The sequence below is a fragment of the Pongo abelii genome, chromosome 4 (assembly GCF_028885655.2).
Source record: "Pongo abelii isolate AG06213 chromosome 4, NHGRI_mPonAbe1-v2.0_pri, whole genome shotgun sequence".
Taxonomy (NCBI): Eukaryota; Metazoa; Chordata; class Mammalia; order Primates; family Hominidae; genus Pongo; species Pongo abelii.
Window position 1 is genome coordinate 151,244,931 of NC_071989.2, and position 23,541 is coordinate 151,268,471.

The 23,541-nt window shown below is 42.0% G+C and overlaps 1 protein-coding gene across 11 annotated transcripts in view; it reads left to right on the forward strand.

The window, feature by feature from the left end:
• The window catches only part of ARHGAP26 (Rho GTPase activating protein 26), a 462,069-nt gene that overhangs the window by 105,964 nt on the left and 332,564 nt on the right, over positions 1-23,541 (forward strand). For all 11 annotated transcript variants that reach the window (XM_009241146.4, XM_054556004.2, XM_054556006.2 and 8 more), the window contains exons 4-6: positions 3,394-3,465; positions 9,306-9,407; positions 18,229-18,339. In XM_009241146.4, the coding sequence (XP_009239421.1) occupies positions 3,394-3,465; positions 9,306-9,407; positions 18,229-18,339 (285 nt within the window). The remainder of the gene's footprint in view (positions 1-3,393; positions 3,466-9,305; positions 9,408-18,228; positions 18,340-23,541) is intronic.

Here is a 23,541-nt window from a genome sequence, read left to right on the forward strand (position 1 = left end):
GCTGATCTCGAACTCCAAACCTTAAGTGATCCTCCTGCCTTGCCTCTCAAAGTGCTGGGATTACAGGCATGAGCCACCCTGCCTATAATTTATTCTGATATAGTTCAGCATTAGCAGATAAGAGATTCCACATCTACAGGAAGTTCCTTTGCATTTTCCTCCATATCCCTAAGATATGAGGAATGAAGTCCCCTGCTGCCTGTACACTGATTTTCTGCTAGGAGGGCGTGTCTTCAGGTAGCAGTGCTCCAAAGTCCTAGGAAATATTGCATCAATCAACATTTTCTTTTCTTCCCATGCTAACAGTTGGTAGTTTGAACACTATTCACCAAGATGTGTTTTCTATTTTAACCCCCATGATGACTCTGGGAAGTGGTATCTATATTATCGCCATTTTTCAGATGGAGATATTGAGGTTTACAGAGGTTAAGTAACTTGTCACAGATCACACAGTTAATAAGTGATACAGTCTGGGTTCAAACCCAAGTCTGCATTATATTAAAAAATATTAAAAAATGTGGGGGCCAGGTGTGGTGGCTCATGCCTGTAATCTCAGCACCTTGGGATGCCGAGGTGAGAGGATCGCTTGAGCCTAGTAGTTCAAGACCAGTCTGGAGGCAACATAGTGAGACCTCATCTCAACATTTTTTTTTTTTAAGAAGCCTGGCATTGCGACATATGCTTATAGTCCCAGCTACTTGGGGGGAGGTAGGAGGATCGCTTGTGCCAGGGAGGTCAAGGCTGCAGTGATCTGTGATTGCACCATTGCACTCCAGCCTGGGCAACAAAGCAAGACCCTGTGTCAAAAAAAAAAGGAAAAAAAAAAAGGAGGATTTCTTTAAAACTCCAAACAGAGTAGAAGCCTCTTACCTTCTGCCCTATGGAAAGACCAGTTTCTTTTGATTGCTCACTGCTGGTGCCTGAACCAGAATCAGAAGGGTGGTGGCAGCAGCAGTGGGGGTTGGTGGTGGGTGGAAGCAAGGGAAAGCTTGTGTGTTTGTGCACGTGCTGGTGCCTAAGAAAGGGAAATGATTCTTTTGAGTCTGATTCTTGGCTGAGTTAGTATTTGGGGGTGGGGGTGTGGTAAGCAAATCACCATGAATACCCTGCAGATTGCTATGGCCTGTGGTAAGGGAACAATGACTGGATTATACTTTTCAGCTTGCCTCTGCAATTTTATTATTAATGTCAGTGAATTGAGTTTCTGCTGTCTGCATCTGAGTATCTGGCCATTGCAAGCCCCTTCTCTACCTCCTTGCCCTGTGACAACTCCATCAGTTCAGTTAAGCTCAGCAAGCAAAGCCACACCTTCTCTGGGAAGCCTTTCCTGACTTCCTGGGTTATATGGCTACCGTTGGTATTTTCTTAACATCCAGTTCATGCTTCTGATCCTGTGTTTACCACATTGTGTCCTGATAAACATTGTACCTGTCTGTGCCCTGTAGTAAATATGAGTTCCTCAAGGGCAGAGAATGGGCTTCCATGTCCCCAACATCAGGCAGTGTTGGAACCAAGTGGATGTTACACAGTCGTAGAATCTTAGACTAAGTGGGATCTTATTCCTCACCATCTGCAATTGCTCATTTGACAGATGAGAAAACAGGTCTTATTAAGGCTGATAGCAAGTAGTAGTATGGCTGGGCCTAAGGACTTGGGTGTCCTGATTCTCAGGTGAGCAGTTGAGCACTTTCGTATTATAAGCGACTACTTATGACTGCATTCTCAATCATGGATGTCCACTGGAATAACTTGGGGAGTTTGAAAAATAGTGATGTCTGGGACTAAGTCCAGGGATTCTGAGTTAGTTGGAGTGTAGCCTAAACATAGGGATTTTAAAAACTTTCCAGGTGATTCTATTGTGTAGTTAAGGTTGAGAATCATTGACTTTAGGGGCTTGGCACACCTTTGTAAGCTTCAGAGACTTGCAGATGATTTGTGGAGAATACTTCAGTGAACTGATTAAGTAACATCAAATAACAATAAAAATCACAAAATCAAACCAATTAACACCACAACACTCTAGTCTTAAATTTCACTCTTCTGAAATAAGTGATCGCCAAATTGAGAAAAAGGCAAATAGGAATAAATTTGGAGACTTGACTTTTTCTGTCCCTTACATTGTTCAGTTAGTTCTTTACTGTGCCCATCTGTGACTTCTGGCATTTACCCGGTTAGTTTCATTGCAGTGGACATGCATGTGGTTTAGGAAAAATAATGCTTTGTTGCAGCGAGATTCCTGGAATAATTGGTTGAGCAAAGAGTGATAAATGAATGACTTAAAAGGAGAAACTGTAAAATATTGTACTGCCTTTGAAAAGACCATAGAATCTTAGAGCTGGACAATTCAGCCCACTCGTTTTGCAGATGACGAAATTAGAGCCCAGAGAGGTTAAATGTTTTGCCCATGGTCACACAGTTGGCAGCCAATCAAGAATTAATCCATTCATTCATTTAGTCATTCAAAAATGTTTGAGTGCTGCTTTGTCTCAACACTCTTCTTTGTTTTGGGGATAGTGGTGGCAAAGTGAGCCTTTACAAGATACTGGTGTGTGTGTGTGTGTGTGTGTGTGTGTGTGTGTGTATAAGTGTGTAGTGTGTAGTGGTGAACCAGAACACACTTGGTAGGGGAGGGAAGTTGAGTTATGTTGGTAGTCAGGGAAGGCCTCCCTAAAGAGGTGACCTTTAAGCTGAAACCTTAATTACATGAAGGAGCTGTCCCTGTAAGGATTTGGGAACACAGTGTCTGAAAGAATAGCCAAATGCTATGGCCCTGAGGTAAGATGAGTTTGGTGCGTTTGAGGTGCATTGGAGTGCCGGTAGGTTGGAATGCAGGACCTGAGGGGTGAGCCCTGTGAGATGAAGTTGAGAGGCAGCCAGTAGTCAGGAGGCACAGGTGTCCTGGCTCTAGTCCAGTCCTGTCTTGGTAGAGCAACACAGAATCAGGCTTGAAAGGTTTTTACGCCATCAGATGTCCAGAGGTGTTTTGTTTGTTTGTTTGTTTTTAACCTAGACTCAGTGTTGATCTACTTTACCTATAACTTGGGTAAATGAATATTTGCAAGAAAATGTCACCTGAAGCTTGTAACTTAGACCCTACTCTTTCACCAGTTCCCCTCTGCCCCTTCAGAGGGTTGCTTACAGTTTTAGAGTTCCTCATTTTTGCTTTTAAAGAATCCATATTAATCATGCATGGGAGGAAGATTATCATGTTTTGAAATGACAGTTTTGATTTGACATGCTATTAGTTCAGAGGTTGTAAACAGTTGACATGTACAACACTGCCTCCCCCAATTTTATCTTAAGACATGGGGAGGCATCTCGTGCTGGAGCTGCTGTAATTCTTTACTGATACTGCTTTTGTGTCTTCTTTCCCCTACTCTTGTTCTTCACCAGATTGAGAATGCCAGCGAGGTGCTCATCACTCCCTTGGAGAAATTTCGAAAGGAGCAGATCGGGGCTGCCAAGGTGAGAATTTTTTAAGCTTTGGTCTGGATTTTAGGGTGAGAGGTCTGGAAAACACAGCACCTTCTTTAAAAAATGTCTTCAGAAATGTCTTCAGAAAATCGAAGCCCACCTTCTTCAGAAAATCTTAGGCAGAGAACTCTATAGAGCCCAACTCATCAGTTCTTTACGGGTGACTGAAGTACGACCATCTGAGCCGTCAACCCTGGAGGAGCCATTCTGGATTGTTATCTCATTGTTTTGTGCTTGTTCATAAATCATCCAAAGGTAGAAACCACACCTCATTTGTGTTATTATAATAGATAGCTGTGTGCTTAGACAATTGCCTTTATCGGACAATACATTTATTTTTGTGGAATTGTATTTTGTGGAGATCCAGGACATGCAGCCTAAGCAGGGGTTGCAGATTTGTGCCCTGTGGGTACAGGGACTTTCTTTAAAAGGAGGCAGCTAGTACTTAGGTTTAGCTGATTTTTGTTGGGTCTGGAAATGGGCCCTCTCTTGCTGATTCTTTAAATGTTTCAAGACAAACTGAAAAGCCAGTTTTATGTGAAATTTCTTGTTGGCAAATAATTTTAAAATATATATTACCCATTGTGCAGGTCAAAAAACGACATCTGCAGGCCTGCTTCAACCCAGAGATCACTGTTTGTTGTCACTGACCTGGAGGGACTGTAGCCTAAGCTTGACTAATTCTGATGTGTTCTTGAGAGACTGCAAAGGGAATCCTGTTCCTTTTTAAAAGGTGGATTCTCCAGGGCTCCTTTGCCCTGTAATAAATCACTAGGAGGGCTGGGCGCAGTTGCTCATGCCTGTAATCCCAGCACTTTGGGAGGCTGAGGCAGGCGGATCACGAGGTCAGGAGTTTGAGACCAGCCTGGCCAATATGGTGAAACCCTGTCTCTACTAAAATAGAAAAATTAGCTGGGCATGGTGGCGGGTACCTGTAGTTCCCAGCTACTCGGGAGGCTGAGGCAGGAGAATCGCTTGAACCCAGGAGGTGGAGGTTGCAGTGAGCCGAGATCGTGCCACTGACTCCAGCCTGGGTAACAGAGCAGGACTCCATGTCCAAAAAAAAAATCACTAGGAAACTCTAGCTGGTTTGACCTTCGGTAGAGTGTTAGAGGCTACCTGCAGAGAAGATGTTTTCATTGGAATCAATGAAAGCAAATAGATTTCCAACATTTTCTTCCTGTTTTTCTGGAACTGTGAGTCAATTCAGCTGCGGTCTCTTATGCCACCTGCAGGGGCTTTTGGGCAACACCACCCTCTTACTTTGTGTGGATTTTGCTTAGTTGCAAAATGAGGTATTCCTCACCCCTACCACACACACCCCCCTAAGTGCATCTGCTTTCTGGAAATAGATATGATTAGGGCCTGCAAAAGATGATGTTTAGTCAGGGTCTTTCTGAGGGATGGTTGATCACAGTTTGAAAGAGGGACTGTGGCAAAGACTTTCTCCCAGTTTTAGGGTATTTTCTACTAATTTTAGTTTATACATTTATGAGGAAGTGGGAGCTCACTGGTGTTGTATCAGAGATTAAGGAATGTATAATTTGCACGAAGTCTTATTCCACTAAGAATTCATACAGACTGTGAACCAGTCCAGTGATGGCAGATAATAAGCCGTGAGCAAATGCTCCTTCAGTTCTGGCAGTGCAGGCCCTGCCCGCAGGCCTCCTCTTGGTGGCCTTGGGGCCTGTGCCTCCCCACTCTTGAACATGCTTGGCAGTGGCTTCCGGGGGTTATGCAGAGCTTTGAGACTGAGGCAGAGCAGACCTGTCTGTTGAGTCATCTATCTTTTCAGTAGTTACTTCTCCTTCTCAACACAGATGCCTCTCTCTCTGACCTCTTCTCTCACTGGCTTGAGGGTTACCATGGTTACCAAGGAGGTGAGGCAAGAGTCTGAGTGAGCTCCCTTTGGGCTTAATACCAGTGATCTAGCTACTGTCCCCCGGGGCGGGGGGGTGGTATAGATGGTGACATATTAGAATAAAAGAATTTAAATAGTCACTCACCAAAGCATGTTTCCCCTCATGCATATTCTATTCTCCTATTCATTAAACCATGAATAATTATTGATTATTAAATAACTTTTGGATGATCACTAAAGAAGAATTGTGATGACATTTGGGTGATTTCTCATCCCTCCCCATTTGTCATTTTTTCCTCCTGGTATGTCCTCCTTTGCATCACTCCACACACACATACATTTATATCATAACATTATGTAAATTTAAGAGAAAACAAACAAGCAAACAACAGATCCACTTCTAGGCGACCCAGGGAGCAGTCTCAAGAACATCTCAGAGCCAGCAAGTGCTCTTCAGCTGGTTTTGGTATCGGCCAAGTGGAGGTTCTGAACTCTGTGCCATGCTAAAATTACTTTTTCCTCCTCCTCCACTCTCTGGTGCTGCTTCAGTTGCCATAACAGCCTGTTGCAGAGTGCACCGTGTGAAGGCTGCCAGGGAGGAAGATTCTTGGGCATTCTTATGCTAATGTGCTACTCTGGAGTAGGGCACGAACCCGGGTGCTTAACATAACCATGGCCCTACGTTTCTATTTCCAAGTTTGAGGAAATTATTTTTTCCTGTATCAGAGGTACATTTCGAATGCTGGACTCTAGAATAAGTATTAACAGACATAAGAGAGTAGCGTAGAGAGTGGGTCTACAGCTAGACTGTCTGAATCCAAATCTCACTTCTGCCATTTGCATGTGGACTTGGGGAGGTTACTAAACCTCTTCATGCCTGTTTCCTGATCTCTAAAATGGGGGTAATAATAAAACTTGCCTCGTAGAGTTATTATGAAGAAGAAGTGAGTGAACTCCTATCAAATGCTTAGAACGGTGTCTGTTGTGTAGCTACCTGAACATGTGAACAAGGTCATGTAGTCGTTCAATGTTAGTGATTATATTAGATACACACAGTTCATTTGTTTAAAAAATATGTGAGAGCCTGCTGTGTGCCAGCACTGTTCTGTGCCTGATATTTGGTGGAGAACAAGGCAGGCGTGGTTGCTGTGCTCATGAAGTAGCTGGGGTGAAAGACATTAGAAAAAAAGATACAAAGAAATGTCTAATTTCCAATTGTACTAGGTTCTTGGGAGGGTTACCTTCATGGCACACGAGACATGGAAAGCAGGTATGCTCTTGATAAGAAGGAGGCAGGTTTAGGTGATGAGCTCACCCCTGTCACCACCATTGCTGACATTTATTGAGCACTTTCCATGTGGCAGGCACCCTGCCAAGCACTATATGCGGTTTATTTCATTTAACCCTAGAAATCCTTTGAGGAGGGGGTGTTCTTATTTTTATTTTGTTATATGGCCCTTGAGCTGAAAGAAGAAACCTGAGCAATTATCTAATCATCCTCAGTTTATTGTTGAGGAAATTGAGTCCTAGGGAGGGATGGTGATTTGTTTCTAGCCAGTCCATATTGAGTTGGGAATAAATTTTAGGATTCTAACTCAATCCTTCACTTAACTACCCCACAGTAGACTCTCTGGAAGGTGAAAACCATCTTGTGTCCTGAGTAATGGACACAGTCTCCCATCTTAAGAACATTATCTAAGCTGTAGTACTTTTTTGCAGCAGAGGTCTTATTGCTGTTTTTTCAGGACAGAAACGGCTTCCCTTTCTCCTTATTTCTTTCTCTAACTTTGGGTGTCCTCTTAAACATGGAATGTGGAGGCACAAGTTGCCAGAATGTCCCAGAATGCCAGTGACTCATGTTCCCTGGCCTTTTCTCACCTCTGGCCAGCTAGACTGTCTGGGACCAGGATTCTCCTTTTGGGGTTGCTGATAAGGCTGGTGGGAATGGATACATGTGAGTAGCATTTGGAGTTGGAGCCCCAGTTCAAAGTTGCTGGTTTCACTAATGGAAAAGAATTGCTTGAGTCAAGTCTCTTGCCTGTACACTCCTCAAATTTGAAGGAGTAATGTGTCCTCAGGTTTTTTCTTCATTTGCTGCTAAATGTTTAATTGTTCTTGTATGTGAGCAGTCTTTTAAGCAAAACTGAGATTCATAGAAATGAATATATGTCAGCTAAAATGGATATATGGTTATTCTGCCCACTCTGTGAGCCATGTACCAGATGAGTGGTATTCTGACATGGTGGAGCTTGTTAGCTGTGGGTGGTGGCTTCTTGGCTCCGAGTGTCCTGCCCCAGGGCATTTGCACTTGTTGGTTCTGCTCTAGAAGGCTCTACTCTGCTCCTTCTGTATTTAACAGGTAGGTCTCAGCTCACATCTCCCTTCCCCAAATGATGCCTTTCCTGGGTGCCCTATCTAAAGAATCTCTGTGACTGTGCCCTGTTTATTTCCTTTGTAGCACTTGCAGCAGTCTATAATTATGCTGATTATTTGTTTACTGGTTAATCATGGTTCTCCTACTAGAACATTTCTATCATGAGGGTTGGGACCATTTTTGTCTTGTATTTCTAGTGCCTATAAAGTAGAGCCTTACACAGAGTGGTTGCTGATTATAAATTTGTTAAAGGAATAAAGAGATGTGTCTGAGCTTCTCTATTTGGCCAGAAAATATCTTTTCTCTTCTAGGCTTTGGAGTTGCAGAAAAACATCCCTATGGGTTCAGGCTTCACATGAGTCAAAAGCAGGAATAATCTACCCAATTAGCAAATTTGATCCCATTTATCAGCCAAGTGCCAACCTTCTTCCAGCTTCCTTGCCTGCTCTCCCCATTGGAATGTGGAAGGAAGGCAGACTGCCTGTGACAATCTGTCTCAGCTGTGGTGGAGAACATGGGCTTTGGAGGCACATTGTCCTAGGCTCCAATCCCGGCTCTGTCACTCTCCGTGACTTTTTACAAGTTCATCTCTTTGGGCCCAAGTTTTCTTATCAGTCAAATGGGAGATAGAAATAGAACCACAGTGATCCAGTGATTCAGTGGTGGGGAGCAGGGATTAATTATGATAATTATTTTTCATTTTGAAGACAATAATACGGCTAATAATTTCTTAAAGAGAAGAGAAAAATAACTGTTACCCCATTACCATAACTCAGGTATTTGCATATAAGTAAATTCCCACCTCATCTTTGTCCATAGGTAGACACACTCTATGTAGGATGCAGCAAGTTTATATGATGCTGATTTACTTTTCTCTCTAGTTTTCCAATGACTAGTTATGCTTATTGGATGTTCCGTACTTTAATTATGCCAAATGCTATCCTTGGAAGTGATGTTGCTGCTGCTGCTTTTATTTATTTATTTATTTTTTGCTAGCATAAATGGTGCCGTAGTAAACAAATTTGTGTGAAGATAATATTGTTGTTTTGAATTATTCCTCAGCTTAAAGACCTGCATGTGATATTAAGTGTCAAGAGATATTTAGGCTTACATACCAAGAAGTGTTTTTTGGACAGTATTAAGGCTGGATCTAGCCTTAGTCTAGACTTGTCTCATTCAAGCTGTAAGGAGATCTTCCTTCCTTGGTGTTAGCTTCATAGTTACCCACACTGCTGCTGCCCCCCAGCCCCCAACCCCCAACCCCTGGCCGCCTTCTGGCCTTGAATATCCTTGTGAGTTAGAAAGTAGAAATTTCTGTTTCACAAAGTTCTTAGAGGGGGAATCTTGGCTTTGCCACCATTAGATATTCGTATTTACCTCATTTCTGGTCTTGTCCTGGTTGGTGCCTCTCTGCTAGACACTCAAACCCAGGGGGCTGTTGATGGGTGGCTGCAGGATTTAATGGGCATTACCTGAAAAGTAGGAGCTGAGTCATCATCTGTGTTCTGAGCAGCAGAAGGATCTTGAGAGATGGAGGCTGCTTTTATTCCTGCAACGTGTTACTCTTTTTCTTTTTCTCTTCTCTTTTTTTGCCAGGAAGCCAAAAAGAAGTATGACAAAGAGACAGAAAAGTATTGTGGCATCTTAGAAAAACACTTGAATTTGTCTTCCAAAAAGAAAGAATCTCAGCTTCAGGAGGTAAGAGACTTTATTAGTATCCTGAATAAAGTGTTCAATTTGTACATGATGCTGTGGATATGTGCTGGTTGCTCTTTGCTGGAAAATCTTAGGGTTAGAAGGGACCTGGGAAGTCAGGGGATTGCTCCTGATCCCTCATCCAATGCCTGATGCCTGGACTGCCTTTGTGTCCTCCCATCCCACCCCACCCTTTGTAGCTTTCCCGCCTGTCAAGATGGAACACACTGCTGGCCGAGATGACCACCTCCTTGTTGGGCTGCCCTGATTGCTAGATGCCTTCATTTCATACTGACATTTCTTTTCCTGTTTCTCTCACCCTTGGCCTTAATTCTGCCCTCTATTACTTTACCTTTTGACTTCCTGCCTCTTATCAGTGATTTGAAATGTTAGCATCTCAAACACTATGGTTATCCTTCCTTAATATTAATTTTTTCATTATTTCAACCAGCACTTGACATTAGTTTTCTTTCTTTCTTTTTTTTTTTTAAAGCAGTGCTTTATTGTCCTGTATATGTTTTGTGCTTTGGTAATGTTGTTTCAAGAAAATACATTCTTAAATTTGCGCTTGGTTTTTCTGGGTTTGCATGGTATCTTTTAAAAAGTAGTTCACTTGGAAAGAAAAATGATGGAGCCATCGCAGCCATGGAGCTGTGACCATTTTTATTTAGTTCATGAAGATTGGCATGTTAAGGGAGTTTATGCTTCTTGGAGATAGGGAGTTTCCTAGTGGAACCTCAAATTTGGCTTTAAAAATGTCATCTTATTTAACTCAGCAGTTTGCTTGACCTCTCTCATATTTTTGCCAAAAGAGGCTACCGTGGCTTCCAGGCTGGCCCCTGTTTTTAAATTTTAATTCTTTTTGAGCAGATACCATGCCAGTACTTCTGTTAGGTGAAAGTTCATATGAGGACAGTAGAGTCAGAGGTTGAAAGGTTGAAGTAACTCAGGAGATGGTGGAGTTCAATCCCCTCCCAACCACAATTGGTTACACATCTTGGGATAGGAATGTGGTGTTCTCAGAACTCTTTGCTTTGAAATGAGTATTTAATCCAGTTTTTAGAGTAGTGATAAGGACCATTACTCAACAACAATGACAACTGTAGCAGCAACAAAGGTTTATAATGGACTTTGTAGATCAGTTCTTGGCCAGCCAATAAACAGCATTGACTATTTGGTGTGTGCTTTACAAAGTAGAAAATACTAATTTATCCTTGAAGATCTTGTGCCTGAGTAGGGAAAAAGAAGCAAAAGCGGAGGAAGTGCTTCTTGAAGTGGCATAGCTACTCAGGTAAATCTTGTCAAATGTGATTGAAAAACCTAAAAAAAAAAAAAAAAAAATCTTATTTTCACGAGATACAAAGGCTATCCCAACTTGACATGAGGATATGGCACTATCTCACAGACACAGATAATCCATGATAAATATGGGATTCCGTTTAGAATCTGTCTTGATACCCTCACTTTTTAGTTATTCTTCTGGCATCACTTGGCATTTAGGATTTGGAAACTAACTTACATTTAAAGAAAAGCTTTTTGGCTGTGCTTCACAGTGACCAGGTCTGCCCAGCTCTCCAGTTTCTAAGCAGGTATAAATTACGGATTAGATGACTATGCATCATTATTAGTACAGATATTCAGAGTATTCAGAGTTGAGCAGGTGTGTGGTTATTCTAGCACCTACTGAATCTGGGAGGCCCACAGCACAGTTACCCTGTAGGCATGGCATTCTCTAGAACAAAGGTGCTTCTCCACTAGATCCATTCTCTCCGTGGTCAAATATTGCAGACTTGGTCTGGAATGAGTCCAGCATTTTCTTTTAGGGCTGTGAATGTCTTCTGAATTACCACAGTGTTCAGAATGCTGGGCTGGCAAAGAGGATACCTTGCCTCAAAACCTCTGCTGTGTATTTACTCTGTGACCTGGAGCAAATTACTTAGATTCTCTAAGCTTTATTTCCTTTATTTGTTAAATACTCATGAAATACCTGTCCTACTTATGTTATACATGGGAAGGCAAATATAACTGCTGCTCAAGTATAAAGTATTTTATATTTAATATAAAATGTGTAAATATCTTTATGATTGGCCTGTTCCGCTCCATTTTCTGTTCTCAGATTGGATGCCACTATTCCTGACTTTGACAGTTCTGTATTTCAGTGGATGTTTTCCATTATGCTTTTTTATTATAGTCCTTTATGTTCTTGCCTTTGACCTAGTCACACTTTCTAAGTACGTTGAGTGTAAGGATTGGGTTGCAGATCTTGCAGGTTCTGGTCTGTTCGGGTCAGTTCTCAGGCATTGCTTTTTAGTTGTACCTGAACTAAATTAAACAGTATAAAAATCTAACACTAAAGAGGTAAAGAGATCGAGACCATCCTGGCCAACATGGTGAGACCTCGTCTCTACTAAAAATACAAAAATTAGCTGGGCATGGTGGTGGGTGCCTGTAGTCCCAGCTACTCAGGAGGCTGAGGCAGGAGAATCACTTGAACCAGGGAGGCGGAGGTTGCAGTGAGCTGAGATTGCGCCACTTCACTCTAGCCTGGTGACAGAGACTCTGTCTCAAAAAAAAAACCAAAAACCAAAAATCAAAAACCAAACAAAAAAAAGAACAGTGATGATATTACTACTGCCACCAACCACATCAATAACAACTATAATATAGGGAAACATTTGTTGAATGCATATTTATGGCCCGGGTACGGTGTTAAGCACTTTACGTGGAATCTTCTGGAATCCTCACCCTAAGAGGTATAGATGTGGTTATTACTCTGTTTTACACATGAGGAAACTGAGGCTCAGATAGGATAAATAGCTTATTGGTAATGAGTCAACTCCAGCACTGGCTGTGCCGCCCTTTCCCTTCACCCAGTTTGCTTTTCTACGTCTCTATCTGGGGAGGGATGTTGAGGCTCTCTTGCCTGCTGACTATGTTATTTAATGCCAATGTCATGATATAGAATTGGAGAGAGGGAAGGACCTTAGTGATCATCCATTTCAAATTTCTTGAATTACATTTTATGAAGGAACTGAGTTTCTTGTAGGGGTCAGGTGTTTTGCTCAAGGTGTTCAGCTATGTAGTGATCATTTTCTTCACATTTATTAAAAATTCAACTTTTAGGAACATTGTTGAGCACCTGGTACACCTTTGATGAAACCTTCCACTTTGATTATCCAGAGTTGTTCCGTGATTGCAGGGTTCTGCACGGAATACTTTTAAATTCCAGCCCATCCCTAGATCCCTGGAAGTAGAAACTACAGGGCAGTGATGTGGAATGGCACTGCCATCTAGTGGATGATTTAAACAAATGCATAGTTTTTGAATGGTAAAAAAGCTCGCCTCAAAAACAGTAGTCATTGATTCAACAAATACTCATTGGACGCTTCTGCAAAAGTCTGTCCAGGCACTGGGTGTTTTGTAGAAAGTGAAATGAAGGATCTTCTTTCATGGAAATTGCAATCTAGAAGGAAGTCTCTTTTCCAAGAAGTGCAGAATGGTTGACGGGTTTAATCAAGCCGGTAGATTTATAGCTTCTCAAGTGGCAGGCAGGGAAACTGTCTTGAGCGGTCTGCAGGGTGGGTTGGAATCCTGGCTTATAATTTCATTGCAGGGGGCCCAAGGATGTGATGGATTCTGTGGCCCACACCATTCTGGGGCATTGGCAAGAGAAGCATAACATTCCACTTAGGATTTCTTCTTCCTTTTCCTTTGGGAATGCATTGAGTTATGCATTTGTTCTTAGTTCTGGGTCACTGACGGGATGTGCCTTTGGTGCTGACTGATGGCCACGTGGGGATCAATTCATTCATTCTGCATGCATCTGTTGAACGTTTATTATGGGCCATACACCATTCTGAGCACTGGAGGAGAAAAATGAAAAAATTAGACAAGGTCTTTGTTCTCATGGACTTTATATTCTAGTAGTCTAGTAGGCCAGGCGTGGTGGCTCATGCCTGCAATCCCAGCACTTTGGAAGGCCAAGGCGGGTGGATCACTTGAGGTCAAGAGTTTGAGACCAGCCTGGCCAACAAGGCGAAACCCTGTCTCTAGTGAAAATGCAAAAAAAATTTAGCTGGATGTGGTGGCACGCGCCTGTAATTCCAGCTACTTGGGAGGCTGAGGCACGAGAATCACTTGAACCCAGGAGGCAGAGTTTGCAGTGAGCTGAGATCATGCCGCTCCACTTCAGCCTGGGCAGCAGAGCGAGACTCTGTCTCAAGAAAGGAATAGATAAGAGTTTAAATTGGGAGATGAGACAGAGATTTCCTGGTAACCTATTTAAAATAATGTAGTCAATGAAAGCCTCTCCTAAAGAGGTAACATTTAAACTGAGCCCAGAAGGAATGAGCTAATGAAAGGCCAGGACAATTCTTCTTCAGGTTGTGAGTGTGCTGCAAAATCACAATTATTGGGTTATATAATAGGGTAGGCTAAAATAGAGTAAAAAATACGAGGCCTGGTGCGGTGGCTCATGCCTGTAATCCCAGCACTTTGGGAGGCCGAGGTGGACAGATCACCTGAGGTCAGGAATTCGAGACCAGCCTGACCAACTTGGAGAAACCCCATCTCTACTAAAAATACAAAATTGGCCGGGCATGGTGGTGCATGCCTGTAATCCCAGCTACTTGGGAAGGCTGAGGCAGGAGAATATCTTGAACCTGGGAGGAGGTGGAGGTTGCGGTGAGCTGAATTCACGCCATTGTACTCCAGCCTGGGCAACAAGAGCGAAACTCCATCTTAAAAAAAAAATATCTATATATATATATAGATATGAAAGTGCATTGCACTTAACCATTATGTGTGTTTATTGATTCATAATATAAAAAGTATTTCTTACTGTATGTTGAAGTTAAAATGTGTGTTTATCTAGGAGAAGAGGTTTTTGGGCAGAAGGAACACCAGGTGCAAAGGTTGTGGGAAAGAAAGGGGTTTGGAGTGTTAGAGGACGGGAAGGAGATCCAGAAGTTACTCATGTCACCATGCTGGAGCAGGGTGACAGTGGGTTAGGATGGGAGGAGGTGAGGCTGGAGGGTTGGGCCGATTATTACACAGGGTCTTGCAGACCATGGTAGAGGCCATGAGAAGCCCTTGAAGGGGCCATGAGACCATCTGATTTAGATTTTAAGGGAAGATATTCTGGCTCCTGGGTGCAGAGTGGATTGGGACAGAGGGAGAGAATGAAGACAGAGAGACCAGTTAGGAGAGAAGTGTAGTAGCCCAGAGATGATGTGGCTGATTTAGGGTAGAGCAGGAAGTGAGACCCCTGTGTTCTGAAGTGCCTGGTGACAGCAACCACTGACATGCACAGGACACTTTCCAGTTTTCAAATGGTTTACATCATTTGGCCCATTTTCTCTTGGAAACACTCTACTCAGAAGCAAGGGCTGATATTATCTTCATCTTCTAAAGAAGATCAATGACTTGAGCAGGTGTCACCAGCTAGGATATAGCATTGGAGCTTGCACTTGGGCAGCTCTCTGTTGTGGGAGTCAATTCTGTTTTCCTTATAGGAATTTCCTTCTGGATCCTTCATCCCTGCCTTTGCAGATTTTCAGAATGATTTTTCCTGTTTTCCCCCTCTACTTGCAGTGTCAGTTGGCAAGCCCAGGCAGAGAGAAGCTTCGAGGTGTGTGGGGTGGTCGGGAGTAGATGCATCTCTCCGTGTAAGCATGTTGGATTTGGGCTACGAGAAGATCAAAGGCTACAGGAACACATGAGGCTTAGCTGCAGGAGCCCAGTTGGAAGGTGTATCAGCCCAGTTGTCTAAGCAGCCACATGATGCAGGAGGTGGTGGTGGTGAGAAGCAGGACCTTCTGAAACCTGTCTCCAAATAAAGATTCATCAGTGCTCAGATATCTCCTTTCCCTGCTTGGAAGCCTTAGAAAATGCCCCCAGTCTTAGCCTTTCAGATTGGTTTGATCCAGCAGTTACTCAGCAGACTGGCTTTTGAGTATGAGAATGTCTATTGCTGCGGGAGGAAGTTGCTAGCATGAGAGACTTGAATATATTCTTTCGGGGTGTTTTATAACATATTGTGTTTTACCAGAGCTTATAGTTTTCTCTTAACTTATTTGACTAATGTCTTTTTTCTTTACTATGCTGTAAGTTCTATGAAGGAAGTTTCTTTTTGCTCATGATGGTGGAACGGATAGATGATTTGCTAAGCTCTTAAGATGTCCAAGTAGCATATTGTATTTGGTATAATGGAAGTAGGGGTCTCTTCCAAGTTTCTTCTGTAGGAATGTTGACAAAGGAACACTAAGAGAAATATGCCTTTGGGAGCTGTGTCTTAGTAAAGGGTGTTATAGAACGGGTTCTGACTGTGTCATTTCTAAGGAAAACAGTGTTTTGTTTCTTACTAGCAGGATATTAATTTATATTAAAAATATATATTCACTTTAGTGTTTTGTCATTGAAATATGCTTTCAGTGTAATTATCTGCTTTAAAGGAGTGATTTGACACAGACACATTATGGAAAGGTGTAGAGCTCTATAGTGAGAGTTGAGATACTTCCCAGCATAGCATCTTGCAACTCCATACATGGAGTTTCTCTCTGGGTGCCAGATCCCAGATCACTGGTTCAATTGTACCCGCTCGTGGGCCTGTCCTGGACACACACCTGCACAGAGGGAGAAGTGAAATTGAGAGAGAGTGTTGAAATTTCCCTGCTTGGAGTAAACTGTTGTTCTTATCACAAAGAAAGTATTTGGGACGTCTGTGAACATGGCCCATGGCCTTTTCTGAGATTCCCTGCCCTCTGACAGCTTGTTTTGTGTATTGGAAAGGTCTAGATGAGGATGACTCTGCAGGAATTTCTTTTTCACTGTAAGAATCTGTCTCCCATGGAACCCAGGTTGTCCCAGGGTATGAGGAGACAGTGGAGACTGGTGGTTTCAGGATGATCCAAGGGCCTTAGGGGCAGATCCACCAGGACAGAAATCCCAGCTCTGCCTTACACTAGCTGTGTCACCTTAGTCAAGTTCCTTAATGTCGATGGATTACATTTTCTTCCTGTATGTTAGAGATACAGATAATATCTCTTTTCTAGGAATTTAGTGAAGATTAAATAATTAAAATTAATGAGGATTAAATAAGGTAATGTATGTACAGCTATGGGCATGATTCCTGGCACAAAGTTAGTGCTCAGATAACCATTATCATTATTCTTATTTCTGTTTTGTTTGTTAGATTCGAGTACTTTTAACATGTGACATACTATTTGGGCTAATATGACGTCGGTTTGGCTCACCCACTTAACTTTTTTATTGATATGTAGTAATTGTACATATTTATGGGGGATGTATGCTATTTTGATACATGCCTATAATGTGTAATGATCAAATCAAGGTATTTAGGGTATCCATCACCTCGAACATTTATCATTTCTTTGTGTTGGGAACATTTCATATCTTCTAGATATTATGAAATATACACTGTACATCAGTTAACCATAGTCATCCTACTGTGTTATGAAATACTAGAACTTATTCCTTTTATCTCACTGTATTTTTGTACCCATTAAGCAACCTCTCTTCATCCTTCCCAACCCCCCCCACCCCCCCACCCCCCCTTTTTTTTTTTTGAGACAGAGTCTTGCTCTGTCACCAGGCTGGAGTGCAGTGGCGTGATCTTGGCTCATTGCAACCTCCGCCTCCTGGGTTCAAGTGATTCTTCTGCCTCAGCCTCCCAAGTAGCTACCATGTGTGCTACCATGCCCAGCTAATTTTTGTATTTTTAGTAGAGATGGGGTTTCACCATGTTGGCCAGGATGGTCTCGATCTCTTGACCTCGTGATCCATCCGCCTTGGCCTCCCAAAGTGCTGGGATTACAGGCATGAACCATGGCGCCTGACTCCCACCCCTTTCTTAGCCTCTGATAACTATCATTCTACTTTTTACTTCCTTGAGATCCACTTTTTTAGCACCTACATATGAATGAGAAGAAGTGATATTTGTTTTTCTGTGCCTTCACTTGACATAATGACCTCCAGTTCCATCCATGTTGCTGCAAATGACAGAATTCCATTCTTTTTCATGGCTGAATAGCAGTCTCTGTGTGTGTATTTATCCATTCATCCATTGAACACTTAGGTTCACTTCATATCTTGGCTGTTGTGAATAGTGCTGCAGTAAACATGGGGGTACAGGTATCCCTTTGATATAGTGACTTCCTTTTCTTTGGATAAATACCAAGTAGTGGGATTGCTGGATTATATGGTAGTACTATTTTTAGCTTTTTGAGAAATCTCCATACTGCTTTCCGTAATAGTTGTACTAATTTACATTCCCACCATCAGTTCCCTTTTCTCCCCATCCTTACCAGCATTTGCTATTTTTAATCTTGATCATAGCCATTGTAACTGGGTTGAGATGATATCTCATTTTGGTTTTGACTTTCATTTCCCTGATGATTAGTGATGTTGAACGTTTTTTAATATACCCTTTGGCCATTTATATGTCTTCTTTTGAGAAATGTCTATTCAGATCTTCTGCCCACTTTTTGATGGTATTATTTATGGGGCTTTTTTTTTCTGTTGAGTTGTTTGAGTTCCTTGTATACATTTACCTTTTTAAACCAATAATCTCATTAGAAAGCTTTTTTTTGTTTTAAAAAAATTGTATGTATTTAAGTTGTATAATATGATGTTTCAGTGTACTTTTGCATAGTGAAATAGTTACTATAGTTATTCTTCTTCTGTGTAATGCTATTTTATTTGTTTTTGAAAATTATCTCCTGAGATTTTTTTTTCTGACCTGCTTTCGGAATGCTATCCTTGGGTAGTGATTTGATTTTTCTCTTAAATTCCGTCTTGTTTGTAGGCAGACAGCCAAGTGGACCTGGTCCGGCAGCATTTCTATGAAGTATCCCTGGAATATGTCTTCAAGGTGCAGGAAGTCCAAGAGAGAAAGATGTTTGAGTTTGTGGAGCCTGTAAGTAGATATTCAGGGTTTAATGATGTACCCATATATTCATCCCTCATTCTAACTAGTAGTAGATTACAAAATGCTCTAAATTGTTGATGAAGAGGTTGAGCAGCCCTGACGCTGTCCCTTCTGTAAGTATCAGTGCTTTGTGAGCCTGGCTGCCCTGGATTCTTCCCAGCAGCCATTCCTGTACAACACATAGCAATGGAGATAGAGCGTCCAGGAGTCATTCCTTCCTCTAGCTACCCATATGATTTTCAAGTGGACAGAGTGGAAATGGGAGTCCAGAGGGGAGGGGTTCTTTATCTTGCCATGAAATAGTGATTATACCTTAACTTCCCTCCTCTCTCCTACCCTTCTTCTCCTCCTCAAATAATTCAGATGTAGTAGTCACCCAAAGACATAGTACATTTCTGTTTTTACCCTCTGGTTCAAAGCCCCTTCTCACCCCATTCAGGTATTAAAGGATGCTATATAAAGTTTCTCACATGGATTTCCCACATGGATTTGTTATAAACAGAACAGCATAGAGACTCTGCTGAGTGGACCGTGATGGAATTTGGACTTGGACACTGTCCCACTGAACATGAAGATTGCATTGTGGGAAAAAGCCTGACTTTAGTTTAGGCCACACCAGCATGGTTGTGGTTTTGTTTGGACATGGTGCCACTCCACTTTGCTGGGTGTGGCACTGGTGTGGAGAATCCACAGCAGGAAGACTTCATGGAAACACCAAAATAGTATATGGACCTCAATTTAAAACTCTCGCAGACTGTGGATTTTCGAGTCAAAATGCAGCCTCTGATTTAGACTCAAGCATGGCATCTCTGTACAAATAAGATTCTCTACCTAGATTTAAGAAAGGATAATTTTCTTTTTTCTTTTTTTTTTCTTTGAGACAGAGTCTCGCTCTGTTACCCAGGCTGGAGTGCAATAGTGCAATCTCAGCTCACTGCAGCCTCTGCCTTCTGGGTTCAAGCGATTCTCCTGCCTCAGGCTCCTCAGTAGCTGGGACTACAGGTGCATACCACCACGCCTGGCTAATTTTTGTATTTTTTAGTAGAGACGGGGTTTCACCATGTTGGCCAGGATGGTCTTGATCTCCTGACCTCGTGATCTGCCCGCCTCAGCCTGCCAAAGTGCTGGGATTACAGGCATGAGCCACCACCCCCGACCAAGAAAGGAGAATTTTCTTAAGCAAATAGGAGTAAAACTATAAGAAACTGAAAGAAGTGGCCACTCTTTCTAGTAAAGAGCATTCTGTACCCCATGTCTAATTTATAAACTTTTGGGGTGGATTTTTTTAGGCATGTAGACTTGCTAGTAGTTTCATCAAGACTCCAATTGGTGGCCAGGCACAGTGGCTCATGCCTGTAATCCTAGCACTTTGAGAGGCTGAGGCAGGAAGATCACTTGAGACCAAGAGTTTGAGATCAGCCTGGGCAACTGGGCAACATAGTGAGACTCCATCTCTTTAAAAAAAAAAAAAAGATTCCAATTGGCTTTGGAACCTTATGTCTACATCTTTTACTATGCTAGAACTGTAATTTCTGGATACCACTCCCAGCTACCTCATTTGGTAGATTCGTTACAGTCGTCAATTACTTCAGTCTCCGTATATGAATATTAAAACCTTAGACCTAACTTCCTGTCCAGCAGTGGTTTCAGTCAAGGTCCCAGGTCAAAAATCCCCATCTTTCCACAGGGTCTGTTAGGTATGAGCAGCTATCTGTCAGATAAAGCAGCCTTATTGATTTTCCTGCTTAAAGCATAAGCTGGCCTTTCAAGCAAAGGTTTACTGAAGACTTGCTTCCTGTGGTCAGGGCAGGAATTCAAATGCTGTCACATAGAATTTGCCTTTAGCGTTATTTTTATTTGCTTTTGCCAGAATTGCTAGAGAAAAAGAACAGTGCATTTCTAATAATCTTTATATATACTTCGATTAATATTATTCCAAATTTGCTTGCTTTTGATGAGTTTTTTTTGTAATTGGCCCATCCAGTTTTTTTGAGGTGAGTGTTTTGTTATCCACTTTGATCTCTCAGTAGGTGTACCTAGTGAGTCAGGTATTTTATCTGTTGGCTTTTGCTGAACGGTATCCACAAAACCTCATACAACAATAGATGTTTACTTTTCACACATCTGTGAGGTTCAGCCAGCTTAGGCTGGGCTCAGCTGGATAGCTTTGCTGATCTCAATGGGTTTTCCTCCTCCTTCTTCTCCTTCTTTTGTCTCTCCTCCCCCTCTTCCTTCCTTCTTTTTTGAGAAAAGAAATCTCTAAAGATTTACTATTCCATTTCCTGGCATTCTGTTGTAGTGTGTCCATGTCTTAGGGAGTTTTCACTTTAAGAAGCAGTAGCATCATGGTTAAGGATTCTAGAGCTAGACTCCCTGAATTTAAATCCCAGCCTAGCCATTTACTGGCTGTGTGTTCTTGGGCAGGTTATTTCTCTGAGCCTTACTTTCCCCATCTGCAGAATGGGGATAGTAATATCACCTACTTTATAAAGATGTATGAGGATTGACTAAGTGTTTATCCATGTGAGGTGCTTAGAACAGAACCTGATTAGAACCCAATAAAAACTTAGCAATTATTATTTTTTTATTTATGAGCAAATGAGTGAAGTACCAATATTAATAGGGCCTACCTGTTTTAATATAAACAGTTTTGGTAGCTCTAAATGTATGTATATTTATTGAATACCATAGAAAATGCTGAAAACCCAGATGCTGTGGCTGAGGCATTCACAGCCTCACTGGGGTAAGCAAGATATGTATAGTAGAGAGCTAGTCAAGGTAGCAAGTAGTTCAGTGACAGTTTGGACAGGATGGATGCTATAGATGTGCCAGAGGGATTTAAAAGTGTAACCATTGTAGTGTGCAGATGTTTTTCAGTTCATACAGTGAGAAACCTGGAGAGCTAATGAAAAGAAATTTTCAGTCTTATGTTAGGACAAAGAGATAGTAATAGGGATTTGCCCAAAGTTAAACTAAATGTTGAGAGGCTGGATATAGGATTCAGATGTTTGGCCTTTGCTTTTCTACAGAAGTTATTGTCTCTGCACATCAGCTTCTAGGCAGGTCAGTGGCTTCAGGAGCTGGGGATGGGGAGAAGGTATTCATACAGTGAAAAAGCTACTGAAGAGATGGGTGATTCTCAGTGTTAGACATGCACATTCTCAGGCTTCATTCCAGACCTGAAATTTAAGGGAGGGGCCCAGTAGCCTGTAGTTTAGTAAACCTTCCCCATGATTCAGCTGCACATTTCAGTTTGAGCCACTGGCCTAGATTATACAAAGGAAGAACATGAAATAACAATTGATGATATTATCTGAAACTGTCATGTACCATGCTAAGCGCTTTACCTAACAGTATGTCAGTCAAACCTTATAACATCTCTGAGGGTAAGTACTGTTTTTATCCCAATTTTCAGATGAAGAAATGGAAACAAATAAGTTTCTTTACCTGTCCAACATCATATCTAGTAAATAGCAGAGCTGGAAGGATCTGACTCTTCATCTCCGTGAAATAGCATTTGATTGCTTACAGGTGGGAAGGAAACCAGCAAGAAGTCTATTGAACTAAATTGCTGGAGTGGGTATTCATATTTGAGTTGGTTACAGTCAAGGGAGTCTTCCAGTCATGTAAGGGACCTCTATGCAAATCGACTGTGTTCATTTGTTTCTTGAAAGTAACTTCAAGTACCAGGATATTATTGACCTTCAGAAAAAGAAACAGTTGTAGTGTTCCCGAGGAAGAAAAATCAGACTTCTGGGATCTAAATCAGATCTTCTGGGATACACACACACACACACACACACACACACACACACACACACACACACACACACACACACACACACACACACACACACACACACACACACACACACACACACACACACACATAGACACACACATACACATATATGTATGTGCATATATATGTATATGTATGTATATATTTGCACTGGAAGCCTTAATTTTCTTGTCACAGTACTAAATGTTCTTGAGATTTGGATTGCAGATTAATAACATGTTGACTCCATGAAGGTGAAGCCACATTCCCTCTGTTCCCTGAGTTTTCGTAATTGAAGGTTGGGTAGTGCCTCAGAGAACTCATTCTCCATGTTCATTAGGCCTGCATCCTCCGAGTTTTACATCCTGAATATTTCTTGGTGCAGTGTCTCTTCCTCTCCTTTCCGTCTGCTTCTGTCCCATTGCAGGCCTTCATTCTTTTCTTTGGACTTTGCATTCTGCCCTGGGCTTCCCTCTTCTCCAGTCTGGCCTGGACCAGAATGCTCCTTCTAACACGTCAGTCTGATTCTCTCTCTCTCTTTTGCCAAGAAGCTCCTGACAGCACTCCTGTGCTAAGCCCGTTACATGGATGATCTGAATTAATCTTCACTGCAACTCTGTGCAATAGTAAAAACCACTGTTATCCTCCTGTCAAAGATGAGTTAAAGGGAATTATGTGGCTTAGCCCCCTCAGCTTTTCATCACTCTACTGGCTGCCCTTCTCTTTGTTGCCTGTGTGGATGATTCTTGGTAGCTGTATTAGTTTGCTAGGGCTGCTGTAACAAAGTACCACAAATTGAGTGTCTTAGAACGACAGAAATCTGTTGTCTCACAGTTCTAAAGCCTAGAAGTCTGAAGTCAAGGTTTTGGCACCAAGATCTCTCTGAAACCTGCAGTGAAAGGCGACTTCCTTTCCTCCTTCTAGCTTCCCGTGGCTTGTGATCATGTTTGGCATTTCTTGGCTTATAGATGCCTCCCTCCAGTCCTTCATCCTCACATGGCCATGAATGTCTCTGTGTCCACATTTTCACCTTTCTAAGGACACCAGCTATGGCATCCTTGTAAAAGTACTAGGGCCCACCCTAATGTCCTCATTTAACTTGATTACCCATGTAAAGACCCTATTTCCAAGTAAAATCACCTTCAGAGGTATTAGGACTTCAACATATCTTTTTTTGGGGGACACAATTTAACCCAGTAAAGTAGGTCTGTTCTATGAATGGTGACAATCCAGAGTGATGCAGCCAGCATTAACTTGGGCAATTAGATTTTTGCTTTTTAAAATGAAAATATAAATTATGTTGTCAGCTAGGAAGTAGGAATAGGTTTTGCTTATGGTTATTCTTTTAGGATAACAAGGATGGAGAAGGAGGCACAGGGAGGTGGGAAAGATCTTTCCTATGTCAGGCT